Here is a 24,740-nt window from a genome sequence, read left to right on the forward strand (position 1 = left end):
TATGTTTTTTTTCTTTTATTTAATACAAAATTAATCCCACACTTTATTTAAATCAGCATTCTTCATGCCAAGATCATCTTCATGCCAAAACTTGCAAAATACTGTACAACCTTACTATTTCTTTCCAAGAAGCTGTATTTATCTATCAACAGTGAGAACGAGAGGGTGGTGGTGTTTTTGCATGGTGATGTGAACTTTGAGCTTAGAGGTTTAAGATGAAACTGTGCAGTTTTACCTTATCGAAACCAGTCCGTTAACACGTGCCAAACCGCTCTGCGATCCAGGACGCCATCTTTAAAGGATTACAAGCATTCACTAATGATGAGTTCAAACCAGTGTCATTGTCTCCCACAACACCATCATGGCAGGTTATTTCTGGTTACATAACCGAGAGCACTGTTAAATGTTTTGTTCGAAGCATACATAAAATTACTGTCAAGTGCAAAAGTTTGTATCCCCCATGCAGATGCAAGACTGTTGCTTATGAGGAAATCAGAAAAGGCAGACAGAAACAAATAACATTTTGCCACAAAACCAAAGTATATACTGGTGAATGACATGGCAAGGTACTTTTTTTTTTTTAGATGGGATCCAAGACAAAAAAAAAATGGTGGAAAAAGCTTCTTATGCTTCTGACGGCTTCTTAATGAAGTTCCTCCATTTCTCCGCCCTCATCCTCCCTATTAGCTCACAAGACCAGTACTGTATAAAGCAAAAGGAAACAGTACCAGAAGCAAATTCATTTGAACTACATATATATTTTGGGTAGTAGCCCCTAGACATTAATCCAAAATTTAAGGAAAACCAAGCCCAAGAGAATTTTATGAGAATTTAAAATGTCAAGAAAAACAATGTGCTGAAGGATACAAAAGCTGATTAGTGGATACAAATGAATTTAAAGGCAGTTATAAAGGCTAAAAATAGACAACTTGCTGTTCAAGCCAAACCAGGATTTTTGATTGTGCAGAATGACAATAGTTATGAGAGTAAAAACTCCCGTTATTTCTCTATATATTTTCCCCTGCTACACTAATGTACTAATCCCAGCGTTTCAATAGTGCTTGGATACCATCAAGGTAGAAAGATTTCACAATATACCAGAGCCGTGATTGGCCTGCTTGCTTTATGTCTAAAACGCTGGCCTCACAGGAACCTTTATATAGAGAAACTTTATATAATGTAATGAATATACTTTGAAGTATAAATAAGAATCGATAAGTATACAGTATATAATTTTTCAGTGATCAAGTGTTCCACGGGAACAGCTGCAGTGGGCTCTGAGCTTCCTTGGCCGAGATCATCAATCATGTATGAACAGCCTTCATTTAAAAAAAAAAAAAAAAGGTCTTCTGTAAAAATGAATTGGTCTTATGCAATCTTTTATGAGAAATTTCATCACGAGTCCCTGTTTGACTTGAACAACCCTCGTACATTTCCTAAGCAAATGCAAACTTTTAATCTGATCATTTAGATCCTTCTAATATAAACACATTAATAGAAAGTATTTGAACGTTATTGTTTTGATGATGCAACTTCTGTGAAACTGACCACATTAAATAATTTGTAGTTATAAATTCTGTTTATTTCTTGGCTTCACTTGGTTATAGGGGAATACAAACTTTTGCAACTTTTGCATCATGTATACGAAGCTGTGAGAAAAAAAAAACTGCTCATCATTCAACACTAATTTAGAAGCTCAGACTAGATGAAACGAGCACCCAGTGCTCAGCTGACAGAGGGAGCCAGAGGCAGGCTCTCGCTGCACAGTGCTAGTTTCCGCCCCTGACTGCTAGAGTGCCGTGTAACCCCTTAAGTTTGTGTTACCATGGATACTGTGGAGGGCAGGAGCCGTAGTCTTCGTAAGTTTTCTATTTCCTGTTTTGTATTGCTGTGTGTTTTGATTCCTCGTTTAAATATTTCTGTTCTATTTTTCCCTTATAATGTTCAGCTGATGCTTTAATAAACTTTCAGAATGCTTTACACTCTCGAGTGTATTACTGGTACGTGCTACAGTATTTCCGACAGTGGTGCATCTTCCTTGGGCAACAAGACTTGTATGGGAAAAGATAGCAAGAAGATGGAACAAAGTTTTTCTGGGGAACCAAAATACTTACATTCTTAGACAAACAAAAATCCGTTTATTCCTCTGGGGGAAATACTTAAGAGCTGTAGCACTCTACACCAGCAGGTTTCCCTCTCTGAAAAGTAAGCTCTTTAGAAACCTTTTGATGAAGGAAGAACTGTTAACCCTTGAAAAACACACACGTCAGAGATGTCTCCTACGCTTGATCATGAGTTACTGCCTGTGTTCAGTATTGTACATTCCCACCTGAGTTTCCTGTGGATTGTTTGGTTTAATCCCATCACCTCAAAACAAGACAGTAGATGAATCTGCTACACTGAATTGCCCTTACATCTTTTTAGGGTCTTGAATTGACCAGGGACATACAAGAAAAGTACTGTGTAGGAAGGAGGAGTTCTATCTAGGTGAGATTCATTTTAGTTTCCCCCTCTGGAGACCTCTTGAAAGATATAACCCATATTTGTTTCTCTATGGATAAGGTCTCAAGCAGAACTATTTACGAAGAACCAGAAACCGTCCTAAGAACCCTTAAGGTGCCTTTAAGGTGGGTATGATTCCTTAAACCCTGGGTGGGAGTCTAATAAGCCCTTAGAAACTGTAACAGTCATGGCTAACAAATACTGTCAATGTTCGTTCCTTAAGTAACTCCCATAAGAGAAATCACATATGCTCATTACTTTGTCGATGAACCTTTGGCAGCAATTACAGCCTCAAGTCTTTTTTATATATGATGCCATATATGCTTGGCACACCTATCCTTGGCCAGTTTCACCCATTCCTCTTTGCAGCACCTCTCAAGCTCCATCAGGTTGGTTGGGAAGCATCGGTGCACAGCAATTTTAAGATCTCTCCAGAGATCTTCAATCGGATCCAAGTCTGGGCTCTGGCTGGGCCACTCAAGCATATTCACGGATGTTTCAAGTTATCCTAAAGCCACTCCTTTGATATCATGGCTATGTGCTTAGGGTTGTTGTCCTGCTGAAAGATGAACCGCAGGTTTTCATCCAGGATGTCTCTGTTCCACAGCATGATGCTGCCACCACCATGCTTCACTGTAGGGATGCTATTGGCCTGGTGATGAGCGGTGTCTGGTTTCCTCCAAACGTGACGCGTGGCATTCACACCAAAGAGTTCAATCTTTGTCTCATCAGACCAGAGAATTTTGTTTCTCATGGGCTGAGAGTCATTCAGGTGCCTTTTGGCAAACTCCAGACGGGCTGCCATGTGCCTTTTACTAAGGAGTGGCTTCCGTCTGGCCACTCTACCATAAAGGCCTGATTGGTGGATTGCTGCAGAGATGGTTGTCCTTCTGGAAGGTTCTCCGCTCTCCACAAAGGACCTCTGGAGCTCTGACAGAGTGACCATCGGGTTCTTGGTCACCTCCCTGACTAAGGCCCTTCTCCCCCGATCGCTCAGTTTAGATGTCTGGCCATCTCTAGAAAGAGTCCTGGTGGTTTCAAACTTTTCACTTACAGATGATGGAGTCCACTGTGAGTCCACTGTGCTCATTGGGACCTTCAAAGCAGTAGAAAATTTTTCTGTAACCTTCCCCAGATTTGTGGCTCACGACAATTCTGTCTCGGAGGTCTACAGACAATTCCTTTGACGTCAAGCTTGATTTGTGCTCTGTCATGAAACAGGATGCGCCTGAGCTCAATCCATTTTAGAATAAGGCTGTGACTTTCCGGATGCACTGTAAACTACAAACAGATTTCTATTTAAAAAATATTTATAGAAAGGTTAATCATCAGCTTCATTAATCAAAGGACCCTTTAGAAATTCCATTTCTTTCTTTCTCTAAGTATCCTTAAGGAACCCCAAGGCACCAAAAAAAAAAAATGTGCAGGAGTTCTTAAACCTTGAGTGAAAGTCTAATGTGTCCTTGGAAACCGTAATTGTCCAGAAAAACAAACAGTATCACGACAAGTACAAATTCTTTCAGGACAGCGTAGTTATCAGTCATGAGGTTTCTTCAGTTTGCTCCACAAAGGGAATTCCTTAAGGATTCTACACAGCTGTCTAAAACTAAGGGTTCCTCAATGACCATTCTCCATGTTTCCTTTCAATTAGCCAAGTACAACAGCTTGTTAAGTGCAAACATTTTTCTCTCCATTTTTTGGGCCTCACCACAGCAGATCACCGATCCAGTGAGGTATGTTTCAAGCCAGCTTGTCAAACTATTTAACAAAACTAATTTCATGTCATATCTGCAATTTGATCATAATAATAATAATAATAATATTAAATTATTTGTCACATGTACAGCACAGTGAAAGTATTTTTTTTTCCGCATACCCCTGTAAGGAAGCTGGGGGCAAAGTGCAGCGTCAGCAAGGTCATAGCGGCCCTGACGCAGATATGGTTAAGGGTCTCGCACAAGGGCTCAACAGTGGCAACTTGGCAGTGCTGATGCTTGAACCCCCCGACCTTCCCATAAGTAAACCACAGCCTTAACAGTTCGGGCCAGCACTGCCCACTGAGCACCACTGCAGCAATTATCTGCTACAAAGAAGAAGAAAAAAAGAGCTGGGTGAACATCATCATACTGTACTTGGATGTAAGAGCAATTAACTCTTAACTTAGATTTAAGTGCAATAGTTTAGACACCGGACCAACACAACATTTTTGCAAGGTGAAAATAAACTCTATAGGAAACCCAGACAAAACAAATATCAACCCAGGACTGAACTGGTAATCCTGCAAGGAGTGAGCTAACACCACCACCTCGCCACCTTTAACTTGTTCAAACTCGCTGGAAAAGCAAATATGTTCCTGCGTACTGGAAGACTAGATTGGTTTTTGCACCTTTACCAATGATGCAATTTCTCACTCGAATCATAAAGAAGGTAAATCCCTTAATATTGGCTGTTGGTCAGAAGCAGCCCAGCTCTGATGTGTACATATAAAAAAGAAAAAAAAACATAAAAAAAACATAAAAGAAGTAAAAAAACAAATGGTTTTTTTCTTTTGGGAGTTAAAAAAAGTAGTAGATCGTGACTTGATTTATAATATCGAAATGAATCATCGTTAAAACAAATCACAAGCACGCAAGGGACAGCTGGAAATGATTAAGTACTTTACGGCTCAATATGTATAGGCTTTATAAACGTGGGCTATTTCTAAAACCAGCTTTTGAACTACCGTTCCTTTTGTGGTTCTGATTCGAGTCTGTTATCGATCTCTGTGCTTATCTTTCTTTCTCTGAATCTCATAATCTGCACTGGGAGAGCTCATCACCTCGGCTAAGGAAGAGTAACTTTGAAAAGATCAGTGAATATCAGAACAAAAGAACCAGACAGGGCAAAAAGGAGAGAGCGAAACTGATCCACAGCGGCCCAGAGGCAAAGTGTTAGTGTTAGTTTGGTGGAAAACTTTTCTCTGCCCACACACACACACACACAGACACGCACATGATAAACAGGATTATATTCATCTATTTATAGGATAGACAGGGCAAGTGAACAATGTGTGCAACTATACAGTTAGCTCCTCGACAGAGATCTGTGTTACATGCTTTTATATTCAGTATATGAGAAATGATGTACAGTATGTGTATGGGAAAAAAAAGAGAAGGTACATTATTATACAAATAGGCAGTCTGTAGCATTGAGCAATAAATCCCATCTTCTTTGACTTCAAGGAGCCAAAATTTCTTTTTTAAAATATTTCATTTGCAGCTGCTTCCTCCCAGATATGAGTTATGCCAATAACATGTTCGGGAAACATGTTTTCAAATATACATTATAAATCGTACTGTGTTCAATGTATTATCACGTAATCTAACATTCTTGGTAGTGTCCAGAAATGTACAGATGCAGGAAGCAAACTGGACTCTAAACATTTTGAGGGCTTCTTGTAGTGTTTTCGTTAATGACGTGTAAGTCCGTTCCCTTTAGGCACTGTACTTCTTCCCCGCTCTGTGAATCTGCTGGTACAGGGTCATGGAGAACGCCATGCCGAGGAGCTGGAGGACAGGAAATGACATTAGCGTAGAGCTTAGACAGGATACAGTCTACATTTAAAGTGTCAGTAAATGTGTAACAAATTGTGGCTAATGCATGCTTTCTGGTCTGCCAGTTTTTAAACATCTTTCTTTTTTCAAATTTATGAGCTCATAGACACTGTAGACTGGCAGTCTCCGTCCAAGTAGTATGAACAGTTGTTCTCCCTAAACTCCTGACCATGTTTAATAGGGCGAACGCTTTTCTGTTCCACTCAGGAACCTGCCGGCTCGTTTTTAATACATGAAACTACCAAAGGATCTGCTGTTGTCACCTCAGCGCCAAATACCACAACATAACTTCAGAGGTCTTTTGAAGTTCATGCGTTGAAAGGGTCAGAAATGTTTTATTGCCACAAGGGGGACCTACGCAATATTAGGCAGGGCATATGCAACATCAGGCATGCACCATATGTAAACGAATAAAGATAGTATTCCGATCAACATGTACTGCTGGTAAGTTGGGGCACAAATGGCAGAACTGATATTACTGGAACACTCATTGCATGATGCCCATATGAAGGCACCAGATATTTAAAGTACGATGGAATGTTTTTTGTTTTTTAAGCCACACAGTGAACTATACTCAAGCATAAAAATGGTCTAACTTAAGGCATGACCCAGTAAGAAACAGGCGCAGATGTTCAGGCCGGTGATTAATATACTGGTGATTCTGAATGCTGAGTGGTTGGAACAGACGAGAGGGAAAATGAGGCTGCTGCTCAGGTTGTTACTTAAACAACCAATGTTTAAATTGGATCTTTAGGCACTTTGCAGCCTGTTGCATTAAAACATGTATTCCTATTTCTCATTTATCGTCATTTATTTGTTAGTTTTTGTAATAATTTTTTTTTTGCCCCGTTACACGGTTCTGAATACATTACAGAAACAAAAACAGCTCTGTAAATTTATATATATATATAAATATATATTTATAATAATATATATTATATATTATATAATATAATATATTTAGCCTTTTCAAGTGCTGTGACTCGTTTCAAAATAATATTTTTTATATACTTTTTTATATACTTTTTTAGATAGTTCAACTTCTGTCTTTGAGAGATTCTCCTTTTTTCTGTCCACTTTTGAACGTGGCCTTTCATGAGCTATGCCATACATTCAACTTGGTAATGATGGGTGATTGCAATTTATCAACACACACACAAATATATTTACTTCTAATATAAGGGTTTATACATACAATTTTAGCTCGGCCTAGCTTGCGCAAACATTTTAACACAACTTTACTGACAGACTGATAAACCAGGCCCATTACTTGGATCTGTACAACAGGTGTGTGGGTGTTTTTCTGCTTCTTTCAGTACCTGTATGACCAGCACACACATGGCGATAGTGCCGAGCAGGTGTTTGTTATCATCCAGCCAGTCCACAGCCTTCTCGTAGCAGCCCTAGCAGTCAAAGAACAAGCTCACAGTGAGTGTTTTTACATGTAAAACATATCCTCTAGTCAAGTAAAGCTTTCGCTTTGATTATACTTTAGCCAAGTCACATGAGAGGGAGAGCAGTTGTGAAGAATATTAGGACAGTTGCGGTGCGGTCGAGGGACATGAGGCAGCGGCCTGAATGTCAAAGATGTGACAGCCGTGAGATATTCAGCACAACTTTAAGTGCTCGGCGTCAAAACAAGAAGCGCATGCGTGATACATGATACTTGTAAACCAAGACTTGCTTGTTTTTCAAGTCAAAATTTATTTATAAAATTTCTTTGCTCGTCTTGCGGAACACTCGCAAACCGAGTTACTCGCAATCCGAGGTTTCACTGTATTCCACTTTAGAATATCCGCTTTGCTAACTTCCGGGTTCTGGGGTTAAATCCCAAATAGCATTAAGAGGAAAGCTAGTGCACTATGTAGGATGCACAAGCCTTTGTTCAACACATCAAATGCGGCCCTTGATTAGGGGTTAAGAGACGGATTTGTTAGAAGCTAGTTAGCTTTAAAGCTCGCATTAGGTGCAAATAAAACACCACTAAGACAATTCTGAACAACTTAGAAGCAATTACTAAGTAGACAGAGTGCTGTTTAAAACGCCATTATGTTATCGGATGTTTATTCTTTGGCGAAATGCACCTGTGACTGGTTTTGAATGTGGGTTTTGGCAGGCAGCTGCTCTCTCTGCAGTTCTGCAGCCCGTACCACCCGCCTACTTTCACTCATGCTGTGACCGACAATGCAATTACTGACTGGGGAACACCTCTGACACGGAGACATACACATAATGGAAGGTCCGAGTAATGTTATTCTCTATACTACCAGTTCAACGCCAAATCAGATTACTTGGTTCGGAACTAACTGTGTAACGATAAAAATTAATAATAACAATTAAGCTGTTGGTGCTGTTTATACATGCATTATGCCGTGTTATTGTCATAATTTGTACATTATACTCCCTTAGCAGCATGCGAGTTGGGATTCCAACATTGTTGTAGATTGTTTTATACATTAATTAAGTTCAATAGCAATACTTAAATTTAAGAACGCATTCCAGCGAGTAAAGCATTAAATCCCAGCAGGTCTGTGAGAGAACAATCCTGATTAAACATTCATGTGAATCTAATGGAACCTTTTTAATGCATAATAGAGTTATCTAATGCTTATCAGTTAACTGGAAGCACAAAAGATTCACAAAAGTTTTTAATAAAGATCTGTATCTTAATCAAAGATCATTTACTCCTCATTAACAGTAAATAAAATATATGTAACTGACACTATAACACTCAGGTTAAACTCCTGGTGTTTTTATTGTATTTACTGAAGTCAGATTTAAGATATTATACTATGTCGCTTTCATTTGTGGAAATCGGATGATGATCTGATTCTTAGTGAGCACGGCAACTATGATTATATATATATATATACATATACATATACACACTTAGGGTCCAGAGGCAGGGCGATTAGATAAGCAACAAAACAGACTTTTTTATTTTTTGCACAAAAAATGTTTTTAGAAACCCACCTGAGACCAGAAGACGTTACTGGAATTGCGCCCACACTCTTTATAATGCTCCTGACAACACCGGTCTGGAACCGTCTTGTCAGGCAGGGCATCGTGCCAATCTGTGTGGCCAGTTACACCACAGCACTGCCACTACACACAGGAGAGAGAGAGAGAGAGAGAGAGAAAGAGAGAGAGAGAGATTTGTTGCTTCATCTAATATTTATGGGAACATTTCCTAAAAGCACTAACTGTTTTGTTACAGCTGAAATCTCTGTAAAGCTTCAGCAGGATGTACACTGATACGCACACAAACAGAACCATATTCATAAGAGTACAAAGCTAGAACGCTCATATTAATCATTAATTAGAATCTAATTGTTACTATGCTTCTCATATTTCTTGACACTGACCTTTTATACTGTAATTACTTATAGTCTTTATATTCATACTCTCTTTCTTACAAGTCATTCTTTCTTTAGCAACAACCTGAACACTTGATTGACAAATGCTTTATATGAAAGTCTTTTTAAATCTGGCATATGCTTGGGGAAGGAGTCTCTAGTGTCAGCGCTTTGCAAATTCCCAGCATAGGACAAAGTTCTTGCTTTCTCAGCAACATTACATGCATATTTTTGTCTCATTAATTATTAACAAGAATAAAAGACGAGAGGCTTGAGGACAAACGACCGGTTATAGACAGATAATTACCGCAGCCATAAACTAAAGAAAGTTGCCCTTTTCCATACTGCAGTTTTTTGGAAACATTCAACATATAGATTCTCTTCCTGTGTGTATGTTCTTGTTCCCAAGAACACTTATAATTCTTTAAGGTTGGAAATATACTTGCTTTTAACTTTACTTATGCGCACACTCAAACACACCTGCATGATGACTGCCGTGCATCCTCTGTTCGTTTGGTGTGTAGCATTTGCACATGCTTAGAAATTAACACACCATTTCTGCAAGATGCAACATGCATATGCAGGGGCAGTATTAGTGTAGCGTAGTCGGCATGCACGTCAAAAATGGTGGATTGTGTCATGGGCAAGTGGTACGATCATGATGCATGTTTCCCGCTGTGCAGGATTTGTTTATTTGGTTTTGAATTTGTTGTTTTGTTTTCCGTTTTGTTAATTTGTATTGCACCTCTCAATTCAGAGTCAGATACAAACCAGAAAAGGTAGGTATAGTTTGTGAATAAAATTCTTACCGCCGATTGGACGAGACATCTGTCACTCATGATATACAGGAAGTACTGTAGTAGCGGTAAATTCGTGTGTGTATGAATGTGTAAACATGTACTGTCCTGATTGTGGTTTCAAATATGGCGTTCTTACAGTGGCCCTGAAGTCAGTGAAGTAGAACACACAAGAAACAAGATAGAGAAACAAGTTCCTACTTCCTGCATATCTTGCGTGATAGATGTCTCGTCCAATCAGCGGTAAGAATTTCATTCACAAACTATAATTACCTTTTCCGGTTTGTATCTGACTGGCCAAGAAGTGCAAAACAAAATGGAAAACAAAATAAATTCAAAACCAAATTAACAAATCCGAAAACAAAAAAACAAAAACAAAACAACAAAAACAAAAACAAAATAACAAATTAGTTTTGGGTTGTTATTTTGTTTTGATATTTTGTTTTTGAATTAGTTATTTTGTTCTCCATTTTGTTAATTTGGTTTTGAATTTGTTATTTTGTTTTGTGTTTTTTTTTTGGTTTTGTTATTTTGTTTTTTTATTTATTTTGTTTTCAGTTTTGTTAATTTGTTTTGCACTTCACGGCCACTGTACAAAACAGACAGAGATAAATACTTTCCTAAATGTCGACATGGAAACTAAGCTTCTCGAGTGTCGCAGTCCTGGTTTACTTTATGCAAAAACTGTGATTGAATTCTCCGTTGTGCCCCCTACTGGAATCCTCTGGTAACACATGTATTAAACAAGCAACTATGTGAACAAATTGCATAGACTGTGCATAGACAAGTATATTTCAGGCTGAACCAATGAGCAAATAGAATGCTCTCATGTCATTAGTAGCCAGGCATTTTGGTTCACTTGGTCTGTTCTCTGCTTGTTTCAGTTTCTTTCACACAGAGATGCAGAGCCACACACACACTCACCTCAGACTGGATGATGTTCCACGCGTTGCGCAGACCGATGTTGTTGTCGGTGTTGTACAGTTGCAGACCCTCCTTCAGGTCCTGTTGTGCGTTCTCACTCACCTGCAGGACAGTTCACACACTCCCATCACTTTTAATCATTCGATGAAACAGCTTCTAGACAATAAAGCTGTTTACAGAGGCAGCTCCAGTTCATGCAACTCAAATTATTTAACATTTGCACTGTGACCACGCTGGCCGCTTCGCTTTCTAACGCTTTCAGTACAGTGACTTAATAGGGCTTGTGTAAATCCCCAGCAAGGCTACTGGGTATATAATCCAACCACCTTATTGGCTACTTTATTAGGAACTCGTGTACGCCAACACGTTCAATCAATTATCATGTGCCAGCAGCACAATGGAAAAATCATTAAATACATATCAAGAGGTAAGAGTTTACATGAAACAACAGAATAATGAATAAAGCGCAATCAATGATTAATGAAGCAGTCAGTGGCTATGGCATGCTTGTTGGGCCAGACGGGGTTGTCTGAGGATTTCAAAAACTGCTGATCTGAACATGGGGAGAATGACGTCCAGTATGCAGACTTTATACAGACAGATTTTTAAAAGGACTCTGACCCCTGCATAACTTAGGGATGTTAACGGTTAATCACTGATTGCTTACTTGCCATTAAGAATTTAACTGATTAAATTTTTAGTAACCAATAATGTCTGTTTAGCATAATAATGCTCCATAGCTTACATATATATTATTATAGCTGGACAAAGAAATAGGCCGCAGTTGCATTTTATGCGACATAAACACTGTATATTTTTTAAGTGGCCTCAATTTTGAATGCAGAAAGAAAGATACAGGTAGTCCCAGACTTCTGAACAAGTTCTGTTCCGGGAGCATATTCGTAAGTCGGATTTGTTCTTAAGTCCGACAAAGTGAGTCTTATACGCCTTCGACTCAAATTTATACAATGTAAAGCATACCAATGCACTGAAATAAGTCTCTGTCCCCTTTTTCCCCCCACACTGCCATTATGTGGGCAAAAACTGTAACCACGCCTAAGGAAATCTTAGACTCACACATCTCTGTCTCTGCACCTTTAAATCGCAAAAGGAATCTCAAACGCCATTCTGTCTCAGAGCTGTTTTACACTGTGTCGGACTGTGAATTGTTAAGGATTTCCAAAAATTAGGATTATTTACCATCAGGACAGATTTACAGGACAGACATTTTCTATCATTGTGCTTCCGGCCTGTTTATTGTAACTGCTGAAGCCAACACTTTTCTCCCGCATGCCCACACAAGATACAATATACTGGACATTTTAAACATTAACTTAGACACTTAAATATTATATATCATTGTAAATATTGGTTTACTGCAGTGTCTATTTTTTGTACAATACATGTGAGCTACTTTCGTAATTTGTTTGCATCTACGAAAGTTAGTAGAACCGCGGTCTGTTCATATCTGCTGAAATCCGTAACTCAAATGTTTATAAGTTGGGGACTACCTGTAATAGCAGCATTTTTTAAAGCTTAGCGGTGTAAAGAATCTAAAAACTCCCATGCTATGTTTTTATTCATTATTATAGAAAGGTAGAAGTTATGGTGCAATATTTCCCTGTTACATAAACCAATTTAAATACAGCACGCAAATGTGAATTTTGTTCAAACAAAACTAGATTTTGACTTTTACAATGAGCAAAGTGAACTCGTTTGTGCTTTACCTTGTCAGTATACACAAAGAACAGGATGAGCAGAATCAACTCTGCCAGCAGAATTATCAAAAGGACAATAAAGAACTGAAAAATTAAATGAAAAAAAGAGAAAGGAAAAAAAGTTATGAAATACACCATACACTTATAAATTGTTACATTATGCATAAAATACATTATCATCATGTATAGAGTAAGTGATGAGTAAATGATCTAGCACACTGAGAGTCGGGGCTGATCACTCACACTCAGCAACAGGCACTTGTTCTCTTTGATGGCGCCCATGCAGCCCAGGAAGCCCGTCACCATGACGATGGAGCCCAGGATGATGACCAAGTTTGCTGCCGAGAGCGAGGGAAAGGAGGGGGAGAATGTGGCAAAGCTCCCCTGAGACATGGAGAGCCAGATTCCTACTCCCAGCAGACCACAGCCTGACAACTAGAGAGAGAGAGAGAGAGAGAGAGAGAGAGAAAGAGATCCATTACTCTTTCATTACTCCAAAGTAATAAAGTAATAACTTTGAAAAAATTACAATTTCAACCTTAGCTTAAAGCATAAATTAAAGTAAAAAAGAATCTAAGAAAAGGAATGTAGTTCCCAGTTAGGGCGTCGTATTCCCACAGTGTGGGCGCACAAACACACTCTCACCTTTTCTACTCCCACATAAAGACAATTTCTGTTTAATAACTAATAACAGCACCAATCCTGTCCACAGTTTAGGTCAGTTAGACACACTGGGTGGGAAATTGGAAATTCAGTTAGACCTCATGAGACCTGCTGTGGTGGTTCACCAACAGAAAGAAGGAATTATAAACCTCGGCTCCCTGTTAGGGCTGTGAATAATATTTTTCAAACATCGTGATTTTAAAATGAATTCAACAGCACGAACGCTAACTGTCTGATTTGTCTCAAGTTTACATTTTTTATTTAAAGAATAAAAGTTTCTAAATAATATAATAAACACTGTAATGCTGTGTAACTTGTGTTGATAACTGTTTAAAGGTCATAAACCGGTTGTGAAAAATGATTAAAACGTAAAAGTGCCAAAACATGCAGTTCCTCGAATGACCACTAGACCAGTAAGTTGTGTTAATTCCTTAAAGTGTTAAAATTACAAAACTTTAAGTGAAGTGTAGGGTATGTTCAATCAAATGCTTTGTAACGTTAGCACACAAATTAACATTGACCCCCGAATTAGTTTAGCTAATCTAAAACTAAGTTAGTTAACTAAACTTGTGGTAACTAAGGTGAGTAAACGTGTTCCAACCAACAGCCAGGCTCCTTTCCTTCCACCTATTTGCACGACGACCAGAGCTCCCATAGATGAGCGTCAAAAAAACGCTCTACAGAAAAACCTATAGGTGACGTCATGGATGGTTTGTCCAGTCTATGCTTCTACTGCTTCCAAACTCCAGTCTAGTCGGTAGCAGTATTGAACCATTAATAAACTTTTAATTGTGTAAAGCTGCTTTGCGACAATTACAATTGTTAAAAGCGCTATACAAATAAAATTTAATTGAATTGAATTAATAAACTCAAAAGAAGGAGAAGTGATGCACTCTGCAAACACTGCACGCATGATGCATTTCCAGCAAAAGCTGTGGTATATTCTCAACAAATTTTAACATTTGTAAGTTTAACTAAATGAAGCGTGAATCGATTCTGAATTGGAAACTAACTCATTGATTCTCGAATTTAATCAAGCTACAGAATACAGATTAAACTGATTTAACTGCAGAATTCTCAGGGTTTCAGATCGCTACATGGACAAACCACATGATCTCAGATCTGAACTCCACCCGCAGACTGTAAACATACATTTACTGCTTAAGCCGGTCTGTGGATGGTTTCGTTAGGTTTTACCCTGTTGCATCAGCCAACATACTGCTCCGATGAGATTCCCTTACGCTAATTTCTTGTTTTTAATTACTGCAAGATAGTAAACCATGACGCCGCCTCCACCTCGCCTCCCGTTTGGGATTAGGGTAGGATGTTGGCCTGTTTTTTATTTCTTTTTAGCTTTCGGTCATGCCTTATTTCCTTCCTTCTTGCTTTCCGTGTCAGCAACAGGACGGTCCTTGTCAGTGGGACACCCCGTCCACACCGTGGGGGCATATACACAGGACAATTCACCCACTGCCACCTGTTAAGATGTACACCAGGTGTGGAATGTTTTGAACAGATCCACTGATTTAAAGACGAGCGATATGCTGACAATTCAAACACACTGTATATGGATGCAGCCTTCACAAATAGAAACACCCACACACACTCTCACACACACACACGTACAAACAAAATGTTAGTGCAACCATATTTCGAAAAAATATCACACAACCAGAAAAGGGTAAGAAAAACATCACTGTTTACTGAATTGGAAATTAAAACTGAGTGTAAAAGTTTGTGCCCCCGCAACACAAAACTAATATGGGCCTTTTTTTGTAATTATTGTAATGACCATGATGTCCGTCACAACAGTGTGTGTCAGAAGCAGACACAGCTATCTGACATTAGGATGCTATGGATTTTCGTTAATAATTACACTAAAAAAAAAAAAAAATCAGACAGGTTACTTGATGATGACCTAATGTTATGCCTAAAGCTTTGTCACTCAGATCAAAGAGTAAGCTAGCTTCCATTCTGCTGATTATTTTCATACGCAAGATTGTGATGGACTTCGTAACTTATTTAAAAGAGAACAAGTGTGTGAAAATAGATTAAGATGGTAATAAAAATATTAATTCGCAGAAGTGTGATGAGACATTTCAAAAAAAATTATGTGCGGGTAACGTTACTAAATACTGACAAGCTTTGAAAATTAATAACTGGTGGCATGATGGCACTGTCGCCTTCCACCTCAGGGCTTCGTGTTCGAATTCTGCCTCGGCGTCTGTGTTCCTCCAGGTACTCCGGTTTTCTTCCAAAGTACAAAGACAAAAACATGCAGGTTAGGCTAACTGGCGCTCCCAAATTGTGTGAATGTGCATGTGAATGTTAACCGTTGGTCCTACCACTGTTGTAAAATGGGAATGAATAAATACAAGGGTCACCGTTGGCCTCCACAGCTCCTAGTTGGCCTCCAGAGGTTCCTAGATGGATGGATGAATGGAAGGAATTTATAAACTGTTGGGGGTTGAATCCCAAATAAAGTGAAATGACAATCTAGAGTACTACGTAGGGCGTAGAATTCCTTGTTCCACATACCAAGTAGTGCCCTTGCTCAGGAGTTAGAGAGGGAATTGGGATTCAGCCTTGCGTTAGAAACTAACGTGTTGTTCAGATGTGATTCGGAACTACTTAGAATCAATTACTAAGGAGACAAAGTGTTGTTTAGGATGACGTAGCATTATCAGATGTGTTTTCTTGCTTTCATGTCAAGTGCTTCCATGTTTTCGTATGTGGGTTTCGGGACTGGCATGTCCCTTTCGCCATCCAGAAGTGGGTGGAACCATAGTGGACAGGTGTCATGATGTTACATGCAAAAGGTCAATGGATATTTCCTGTTTTGGGTTTCAGATGTTTACCCCTCTACATCTGTATCCAAATTTTTCAGTTATGTGCACAACACACACACACACACACACACACACACAAAATAAAAAATGTGGCCTCGGGCAAACATTAATGGGAGTGCTGTGCCTGAAATAAAAGGAAATTAGTGATTGCTGTGAGGAAAAAAATGATAGAATAGTAAAAAATATTGTTCTCTTTCCACTACTGTATATTACACGCTGGTATGTGGATCTCTCTCTCTCTCTCTCTCTCTCTCTCTCTCTCACACACACACACACAGACACACACACAAGTTCTCTATTAATAGCTCTTCATAGAGATTGCTGGTACGGAACAACAGGGGCATTCTAAGGAATTAAAGGCCTGAGAGTTTCACTAACTAAAAGCACCCTACTAACCCATTAGCTCATTTCCAGAGTTATGTAACCTTCAACGGCTTAAACACACTTTTGCTGTGTGTGTTCACAGGTTTTAAAATACTGAATGATCCTCAATGCCATTTGAATGTTACTTGATGTCAGGTCTCCCAGGTACAGTAGGACATTACGTAATAATATGCCAAAAATGAAAAAACAAAACAAAAAAAAAACACCCCAAACCTGTGTGTGTAAGAATGAAGCTTATCCCCATCACACACACCTCGCAATCTTTTATAATAAGCAGCGCCGCTTAGCCTCTGATCAAATACCCAGCATGCACCTGATGCCCCATGAGACTGCAGACTGTAGAGGGTAAGATTAATGCATTAAAAAATTTTAATAACCAAAAAAAGAAAAAAAAAATCAATTTTTAGAAAAGGATGTAAAAGAAAACTGACAAAAATTTAAGGATAAAGGAAAAGGGGAAGAAAACTCCCACAATGGATCTTCAGTGAGCCGAGATAAAACCGTGTTAAAGATAAAAGAGCTGAACATTTTTGCATTCAGACCGCATTACTCAGCTCACACACACACACACACACACCCACGGCTCGATATACTGGGCAGGTGTGTGGAAAAGTGGAAAAGGCAGTTTAATGATCCTGCTCAATTTAATCCTAGATTGCTTCGGACTACGGATCGATGAAAGCCGTTTCTTTTAAAGCATTCTTCTTGTTCTTTATCTTTCTTTCTCTTTTGCTTTCCCTCTCCTTCTCCTTTTAGGTGACACACATACACACATTCTCCCGCCTTTGGATAAAGAATTAGATGAGAATTAGAAGAAAGCAGGGAGAAGAGCAGGGAGATGAATAAATAATGCTGGAGTCACAGAACAGCGAAAAAGTGCGGCTTCAGCAGACTATGACTCTACCTCACACACGTCTCTTCACACACTCTTTTCTTTAAAAGGACCCACCACTTAGTGTGTGTGAGAGTGTGTGCGCGTCCGTGTGTTCTGTAAGTAGAGAGTGGAGGTCTAGCCACTGCTTTAGGACTCCTGAATTAAACATTAGCAAGAAGACCATCAGGATCACTAATGCCAAATGTTTCATGAAATATTCATTATTAGGGCATGAGCTGCGTGCACACACACACACACACACACACACACACACACACAAACATTAAAAAAACATTAACTAAAGGTTAGTGCAACTGTATTTCAGAAAACATCACACTCCAAAAAAGAGGGAAAAAAACACTGTTTAACACTTAACACTATTAGAGCTGAGTGCAAAAGTTTGCACCCCCTTCAAGACAAAACTGATGGATAGATTAATTTTTTCCTGTATTGGGTCTTAATTTCAATTTAATTAATATAAAAATTGTCATTGATGCAAAGCAGCTTTACAGAATCAAAAGATTAGAAAAAGATGTAACTGCATTTTCTCTACTAATGTACTGTGGATGTCTTTGCCTTAACAACTCCATCTTTTTTTTTTTTTTTTAAATATTATACAATATTTTCCTTTTCAAATCTGATCTGTGACTGAGAGTACACACGTTCTCAATTTAAATTATCAGGATTATTAGTAAAAAGGTTTCGTTTACGTTCCCTGTTTCAAATCTAGACTAAAGATAAAACCTATTTATATTCACATCACACATCTGTATGAAGAAAACAATGAGTTTGCTGGAGCCAGATGGTCTGATTTAAGTATTTTAAAAACTCCTGGGATTTTTAAACCTCCAAAAAAATTATACAGCAAACGGTCGAGCTGTGAATTATGGGGCGAACTGCTGAGGCATTCGATTCGATTCTCTCGCACTGTAATTTTAATCAATTTTGGATTTAATTCGATAATGTTGAATTAGCTGTGTAATAAACACTTAAGTGATGTGCTGTTGTTGTTGTTGACTGTTTAAATGTTATATCTGGTCGAGGCGAGAATATTATTTCTCTCAAATCTTTTTGCTCCATGTTCCAGTCCAGTAGGGGGCGGTACTACACCAACGGCAAATAAACTCTGTGATGAAGAAGCAACACTCAGGTGACGTGTAACATGCAAGCAAAAAATGGTGTGGTTTTTTCCCCCCAATTTTCTCCCTAATTTAGTCATGTCCAATTCCTTCCCGTCACTAGGGGGCGCTCCCACATTAAGGCGCTCCTACAATAAGGCTACTACTACCACTATCCCAGACTATCCATGTTACCATGTTTCCTCCGAACCACCTGACACCAGCCGACCGCATCCTTTCGAACTGCTCGCTCACACACAGTTAGGCGTAACACACTCGGAGGACAGTGCTATCCACTCGTTTCGCTTGCGTGAGCTCACAGATGCCCCTGATTGGCTGTAGAGCCGTGATTAATGTGGGAGCACCAAGAACCTCTCATTACTCCCCTCTGAAAGAGCTCGGCCAATTAGCTTTCTCTAGACCTTCGGCTGCGAGAGGTTACAGCATCACCTGGAAACCGAACCAGCGATCTCCGGATGATCGAGCGAACACTTTACAACTGCGCCACTCGGAGGCCCTTCAGGTGGTTTTAATTCATTAATTAATAATTTTTAAAAAAATTTAAATGATTCATTAAACATTTATTTTTACCGACTTAATTGAAAAAGTGTGAATCGATTGTGAATCGAACCAAGTAAACCAAAAAGATGAATTAAATTGCAATATCAATTAAATGACACCTCTGGTGAGCAGCAGGTCTGTCGAGGTGAACATCTTTTTGATCACGCCACATGACTGCATAAATGCACAGATGTTCCTATTAATTACGTAGCCCCATAACTCAAACAAACCATCCTATCAGTCCCTGTATTTACTTTCGTCTACATTTTTCCTTCCTTGGACCTTCTTTTAGGAACATCTCACAAGTCTCACGCCATTGTCAACATCGCTCAAATCATCGGCAAAATTTTCACTTGCTGCCTTATGCAGTATATCTCACCCATTTCCAGGTGCCATTGTAATGACATACTCATCAATGTTATTCCCTTCACCCATCAGTGGTCATAATGTTATGGCTGATCATTGTACACTCCAATACTTTCTACAGGCTATAAATAGACTGTACTAAACTCTCTCTCTAGAGAGAGAAAGACACACAGAAATGCAGTCAAGCTCCGACATAAACTAGGCCGCTCACTCAGATCGACACAGCTCACTCAGAACTTGAGAACACTCTCAGCATGCCTTATTAATGTTGTTAAATTAAAATTGCCTTAATTAACGCTATTTTGGGGATAAAATGACGGCGATAAATAAATCAGTCAGGCAACTGTGCATAGAAAAAAAAAAATCCGTAGTGTTAAATAAACTCGTTCGGCGTTCGATAACCGAGATTTTTAATTAACGCGCAATGAATTCCTACAGAGAAGAATTACCTCCTACAGTGCTCAATTCATTCCTGCAGCATTAAAATGAACTCCTACAGAGTTCACGGGTGTCCTGCTGGATGGACCGAAACACTGTAGGAATGCGGCCGTCACTGGGGAGTTTACGAGATGAACATAACGGCTGTAAAGACCTTATTAGAAAAACAAACAGAAGCATTTGCATGCGTGTATGAATGCGAGTTATTTTCAGACAGTCTCAGTTTCGGGAGAGCCGGAGAGGACTTTAGGAGATTACGAGAGGATCTTATCTGACAGACATTTTCCCACTGTGATCTAGAATGTCGGGAAAATAAAACACTCCCCATTTGGAGAAGAAAAATGAGCGAAGATTAAACAGCCGGTCTCGATGATTCACACGGCTCAGACTAAAACGTCTCCGCTTCTCTCTCACTAAGTAATGTGCAAGATTAATTTTAAGTGCAGTGGGATTTTATGGTAGAAAATGAGCTAGAACATTAGAATAATCAGCGCGTTAGTGTAGCAGAGATTAGCTCATTAAGATGGTACCTGGGATATATTAGGCAGTCGTTTCCAAAAGTTGATGTGTTGGAAGCAGGAAAAATGGGCAAGCGTGAGGATTTGAGCTGAATTGTGACGTCTAGACGACGGGCTCTAAAACTGCAGGTCTTGGAAAGTGATTCCGGTCTGAAGTGAGTATAAACATGGTCCAAGGAAGGCGAACTGATGAATTGGTGACAGGGTCATGAGCACTTACAAGGCTGACTAATGAGAGTGAGGAGTGAAGGTTGACCCGTCTGGTCCGATTCCCACACAAGAGCTACTGTAGCGCAGATTGCTGAAAAGCTTTATGCTGGCTGTGATGGAAAGGAATCAGAACATACGGTGCATCGCAGTTTGTTGCGTAGGAGTTTTGTAGATGCAGACCATTCATAGTGGGTGAGAATGGAGGGGATGGCACCAGGATGCACTAAGGGAACATGGCCAGTCAGCAAGGCAGGGGAGGCAGTGGAGGCTAGGTAGGTGGTACAAACTCCAGATGAATAGCAGGACCAACAGCAGTGTGATGCTTTGGACAATGTTCTGCTGGGAAATGTTGGGTCCTGCCATTCATCTGGATGTACACCCCCTTCATGACAGCAGTACTTACTAATGGCAGTGGCCTCTTTCCAAAAATAGTTCAGCAATAGTTTGAAGAACATGAGTTGATTCGGTCCATAATTATCCCTCATATATCTGTGGGATCTACTCAACAAACCAGTCCTATCCAAGGAGAATACATCTCATGACCTATAGGACATACTGTTGATATCTCTGTGCCAGATACCACACACCTTGAATGATCTAGTGGATTCCATGCCTCGATGGGTCTTTTGGAGCCGTTTTGGCTATTTTGTTGGCGCCAAAAAAGAGAGACATGATGGTGCAAGATGTGCATTTGGTTTTAAAATGTTATGACTAATTAATGTTCAACCATAAACTGATTATTTTTTAATTAAAGCCAAACTGAAGTGATTGACAGTTTTGTATATGGTTTTCCACTAAACAAGATATTTCACCACCAGGTTCTTAATGGTGTTTTAGCTGGCCAATCAGAATTGAAACTAAACCATTAAAACGCTTTCAACAAAGAAGTTCTTTGTTGAGGATCCTGTTGAGAAAAGTGGAAAAGTGCTACCTCTCGGGTTCTACACCAGGTCTATAAGGGTTCTCCAAAAGACAGAAAAAACAACTGGAGAATCTATAAGTGTGCTACATCTGGAACGTTTATCTTCAAGCATGCATGGAGCATATGGACTTTTGTGACTGACACAAACTGCAATTAAGAGATTTCTAGCATGTTAGAACACAATGGAACATAAAAAACAGATACATCATTAAAAACATCTTTGTGAACAATGTTCTACCATGATGTTTAAAAAGCATCAGAAAGATTGTTACTCACCCAGAAGAGCAGGTTGAAGAGGAACATCATGTATTTGACACAGCACAGGCACCCGCGCGCCATCCTCAGCTTCTCCAGCTCTAACAAGAAGACAAAAGACAAGTCCAAGTAAAAAACCAAAAACTTCCCTCCACATGCCCCATTCGTCCTCGCTGGCTTCTCGCCCGCTGCCACGGTGCCCTCCGCGCTCTCCTCGGGACTAGTCTGAGTCTGAACCTTTGAGCGACGCGAGCCGTAGAAAGCCCCTATGGCCAGGCGATGTCCCCGTCGAGCAGCCTGGGCGAACTCCAGCTCGGTGCTGTCCAAAGACGGACTCGGCTGGACGGTTACGGCCACGCTGCTCTCACAGCGCTTCATGGTGTATCAAACGCTCACGCGTACATCGTGTCAAAGATGCAGTGCAGCATAGCGTCAAATTGATCCATACACTCCAAAAGACACGCTGGAAATCCCATAAGTTACACTCGGTGTGAAGCGCCCGATCAACAGCACAGCATCCTCCTACTCTTATTCTCATAAAAAGCAGCTAAAAAGCATCATTCTTTTCCTCTCTCGCAAAAAAAATGATCTGCTTTACACTTCTCAGCGTGCTCCCTCGGATCTCCTTTGCACAACTAAGGCACCGTCCTCACCTCGCTCTCTGCATCTGAATGTGCTCTCTCTCTCTCTCTCTCTCTCACCATCTTGCCTCCTCCTGTACATCTGCCAACAAGAGTATGCATGGCTCAATTGTTCCTCCCAAAGATTCAAATCAGATTGTCTAAAACTGGAATTTTGCGTCAAATAAAAAAAAAAACATTAAATTAATAAATTTATGATTTGAATTTGGATGATCTTTATAAAATTTAAACTTAGGAGTTTTGAATTCACCTTGAAAATCTTTTTCACAGAAATAGCACAGGTTCCTGCAGTTGTAGAAATTCAGGTCACAGGAATGCAAACGAGCCTCGTCTGATCTCAAACACACACGCTCCGATACATACACCGCACTCGCTCTACACTCTTTATAGTCCTTCATTTTTGAAGGAATATATATTAGAGAATTTTTTTATATATAGAAAGGACAGAGCAGTTAATGTCTCAACTGGACGATTTGATCTTATCATGTCCTCTTTACCAACATCAGTCATTTCAAGCTGGGGCAACACGGTTAAAGCAGCAGTATGTAACTTTAGCGAGTCAGAAATGAAATCTACTCGACTAAATTCCTTCCTTACAAAATGCACCTCGCCAATTAACATGACTATAACAATTAGACTGGTAATTACTGTAAGACTATAATATGGTAAAGGAGTTTTTTTGTTTTTTTACTGGAGCTTTTTCGGCATTTCTTTAAACAAGCCACGTCGTCAGACAAAAGAAAGTAAATCTAATTAAAAAGCTTTAATTCGGAACAAGTTTAAGTTTAAGTAGGCTTTATTGTCACTTTACCTATATACAGTTAGTACGCAGTGAAACGAAACAACGTTCCTGCAGAACCAAGGTGCTACATTCAACAGAAATTTACAACAGAAATTAACAGAGAAACTAACTAGCGAACTAAGAAGCCTAGTTAGCTGGCTAGCTGAGACAAGACAGATTGACATGACAACATAAATTCATGTTGAGAACTCTCACTGCTGTCTCTGCTGATGTCTCTAGCTCTGCGGCTCGTTTCTGATTAAATACAAAATGCAGTTTTTACTTGATGATTTCATGTATTAATAGAAAAAGGCTATCCAAACATAACTGGCTCAAAATGAACTGTGATATTTTGAAAAGCTGAGTTAAATGCCACACCCAGGCCTGATTACTGCCAGACCTGTTAAATTAAGAAATAACATAAATAAAACCTTCTAGTTAAGAATGTCCGGCCATCAATTTGTGACCTCAGGCTTAAGCGCACTTGGATTACACTGGGAGACAATTATCTAAGGGAAACCAGCAAGTTCACCTCTAAATGGGTCAAAACAACAAAATTAAGGTTTTGGAGTTTGAAGTCTGGACTTAAGTCCTATTGAGAACCTTAAACAGGCCATTTGAGCTCGAAAACTCTTCAGTGTAGCTGAATGAAAAAACTATTCTGCAAAGAAGAGTGGGCCAAAATTCCTTCACAGTGATGTGAAAGGCAATTACTTTCTCACATAGGGCCAGGTAGCCTTGGACAGCTTTTTTCCCTTAAGAAATGAAATTATTTATCCCAAGGAATAAAAAACGCATTGTCTGGGGGATGTTTTAAGCTGGAGCAAACCTGGTTCCAGGAGGACCCACTACCATGCACATTTTATTGTTTTCCCTGCTCTGCCAACCAATTTCAATTTAGAAAGGCTGTTAATTGAAACACCTCACTAAAATGTGCAGAGCGGGGAGTCCTGGGGGGACCAGGCCTGAGATAAACTTAGCTGGAGGACTAACTTGGAGACACATTTTTACAGGAGCTCTGAGACCCGTGTTAACCTGTTAAAGAAATAATAAAACACGGGACCTTTACATCTGAATAAAATATTTTTGCGATATGCTGAGGTAAAAAAAGAAAAAGAAAAAAAAAAGTGGTAACCTTTTCAGAATAAAGTTTTAAGGAAAAGATATTCAGGGGTCAGCTAGTAGGTTTTATTAAACCCAGAAGTTACATACAGCAGCTTTAAAATATCTCTGCAGGAGAAAGGTCACTATGATGCCTCAGTTGGTTTGA

The 24,740-nt window shown here is 39.4% G+C and overlaps 1 protein-coding gene across 3 annotated transcripts in view; it reads right to left on the reverse strand.

Annotated features, from left to right (window-relative positions):
* Positions 1–5,494: 5,494 nt before the first annotated feature.
* tspan9b (tetraspanin 9b) overlaps positions 5,495–24,740 on the reverse strand; it is a 34,833-nt gene continuing 15,587 nt past the window's right edge. For 2 of the 3 annotated variants that reach the window (XM_053508956.1, XM_053508955.1), the window contains exons 2-8: positions 22,070–22,149; positions 13,134–13,325; positions 12,900–12,974; positions 11,173–11,274; positions 9,069–9,200; positions 7,415–7,498; positions 5,495–6,047 (exon numbers count right to left, since the gene is read on the reverse strand). In XM_053508956.1, coding sequence (XP_053364931.1) covers positions 5,976–6,047; positions 7,415–7,498; positions 9,069–9,200; positions 11,173–11,274; positions 12,900–12,974; positions 13,134–13,325; positions 22,070–22,132 — 720 coding nt within the window. In that variant the 5' untranslated portion in view covers positions 22,133–22,149 and the 3' untranslated portion in view covers positions 5,495–5,975. Of the gene's footprint in view, positions 6,048–7,414; positions 7,499–9,068; positions 9,201–11,172; positions 11,275–12,899; positions 12,975–13,133; positions 13,326–22,069; positions 22,538–24,740 lie in introns of those variants that run through there. The other variant, XM_053508954.1, reaches the window with a different exon arrangement.

This window comes from Clarias gariepinus, chromosome 12 (assembly GCF_024256425.1).
Source record: "Clarias gariepinus isolate MV-2021 ecotype Netherlands chromosome 12, CGAR_prim_01v2, whole genome shotgun sequence".
In the NCBI taxonomy this organism is placed as follows: Eukaryota; Metazoa; Chordata; class Actinopteri; order Siluriformes; family Clariidae; genus Clarias; species Clarias gariepinus.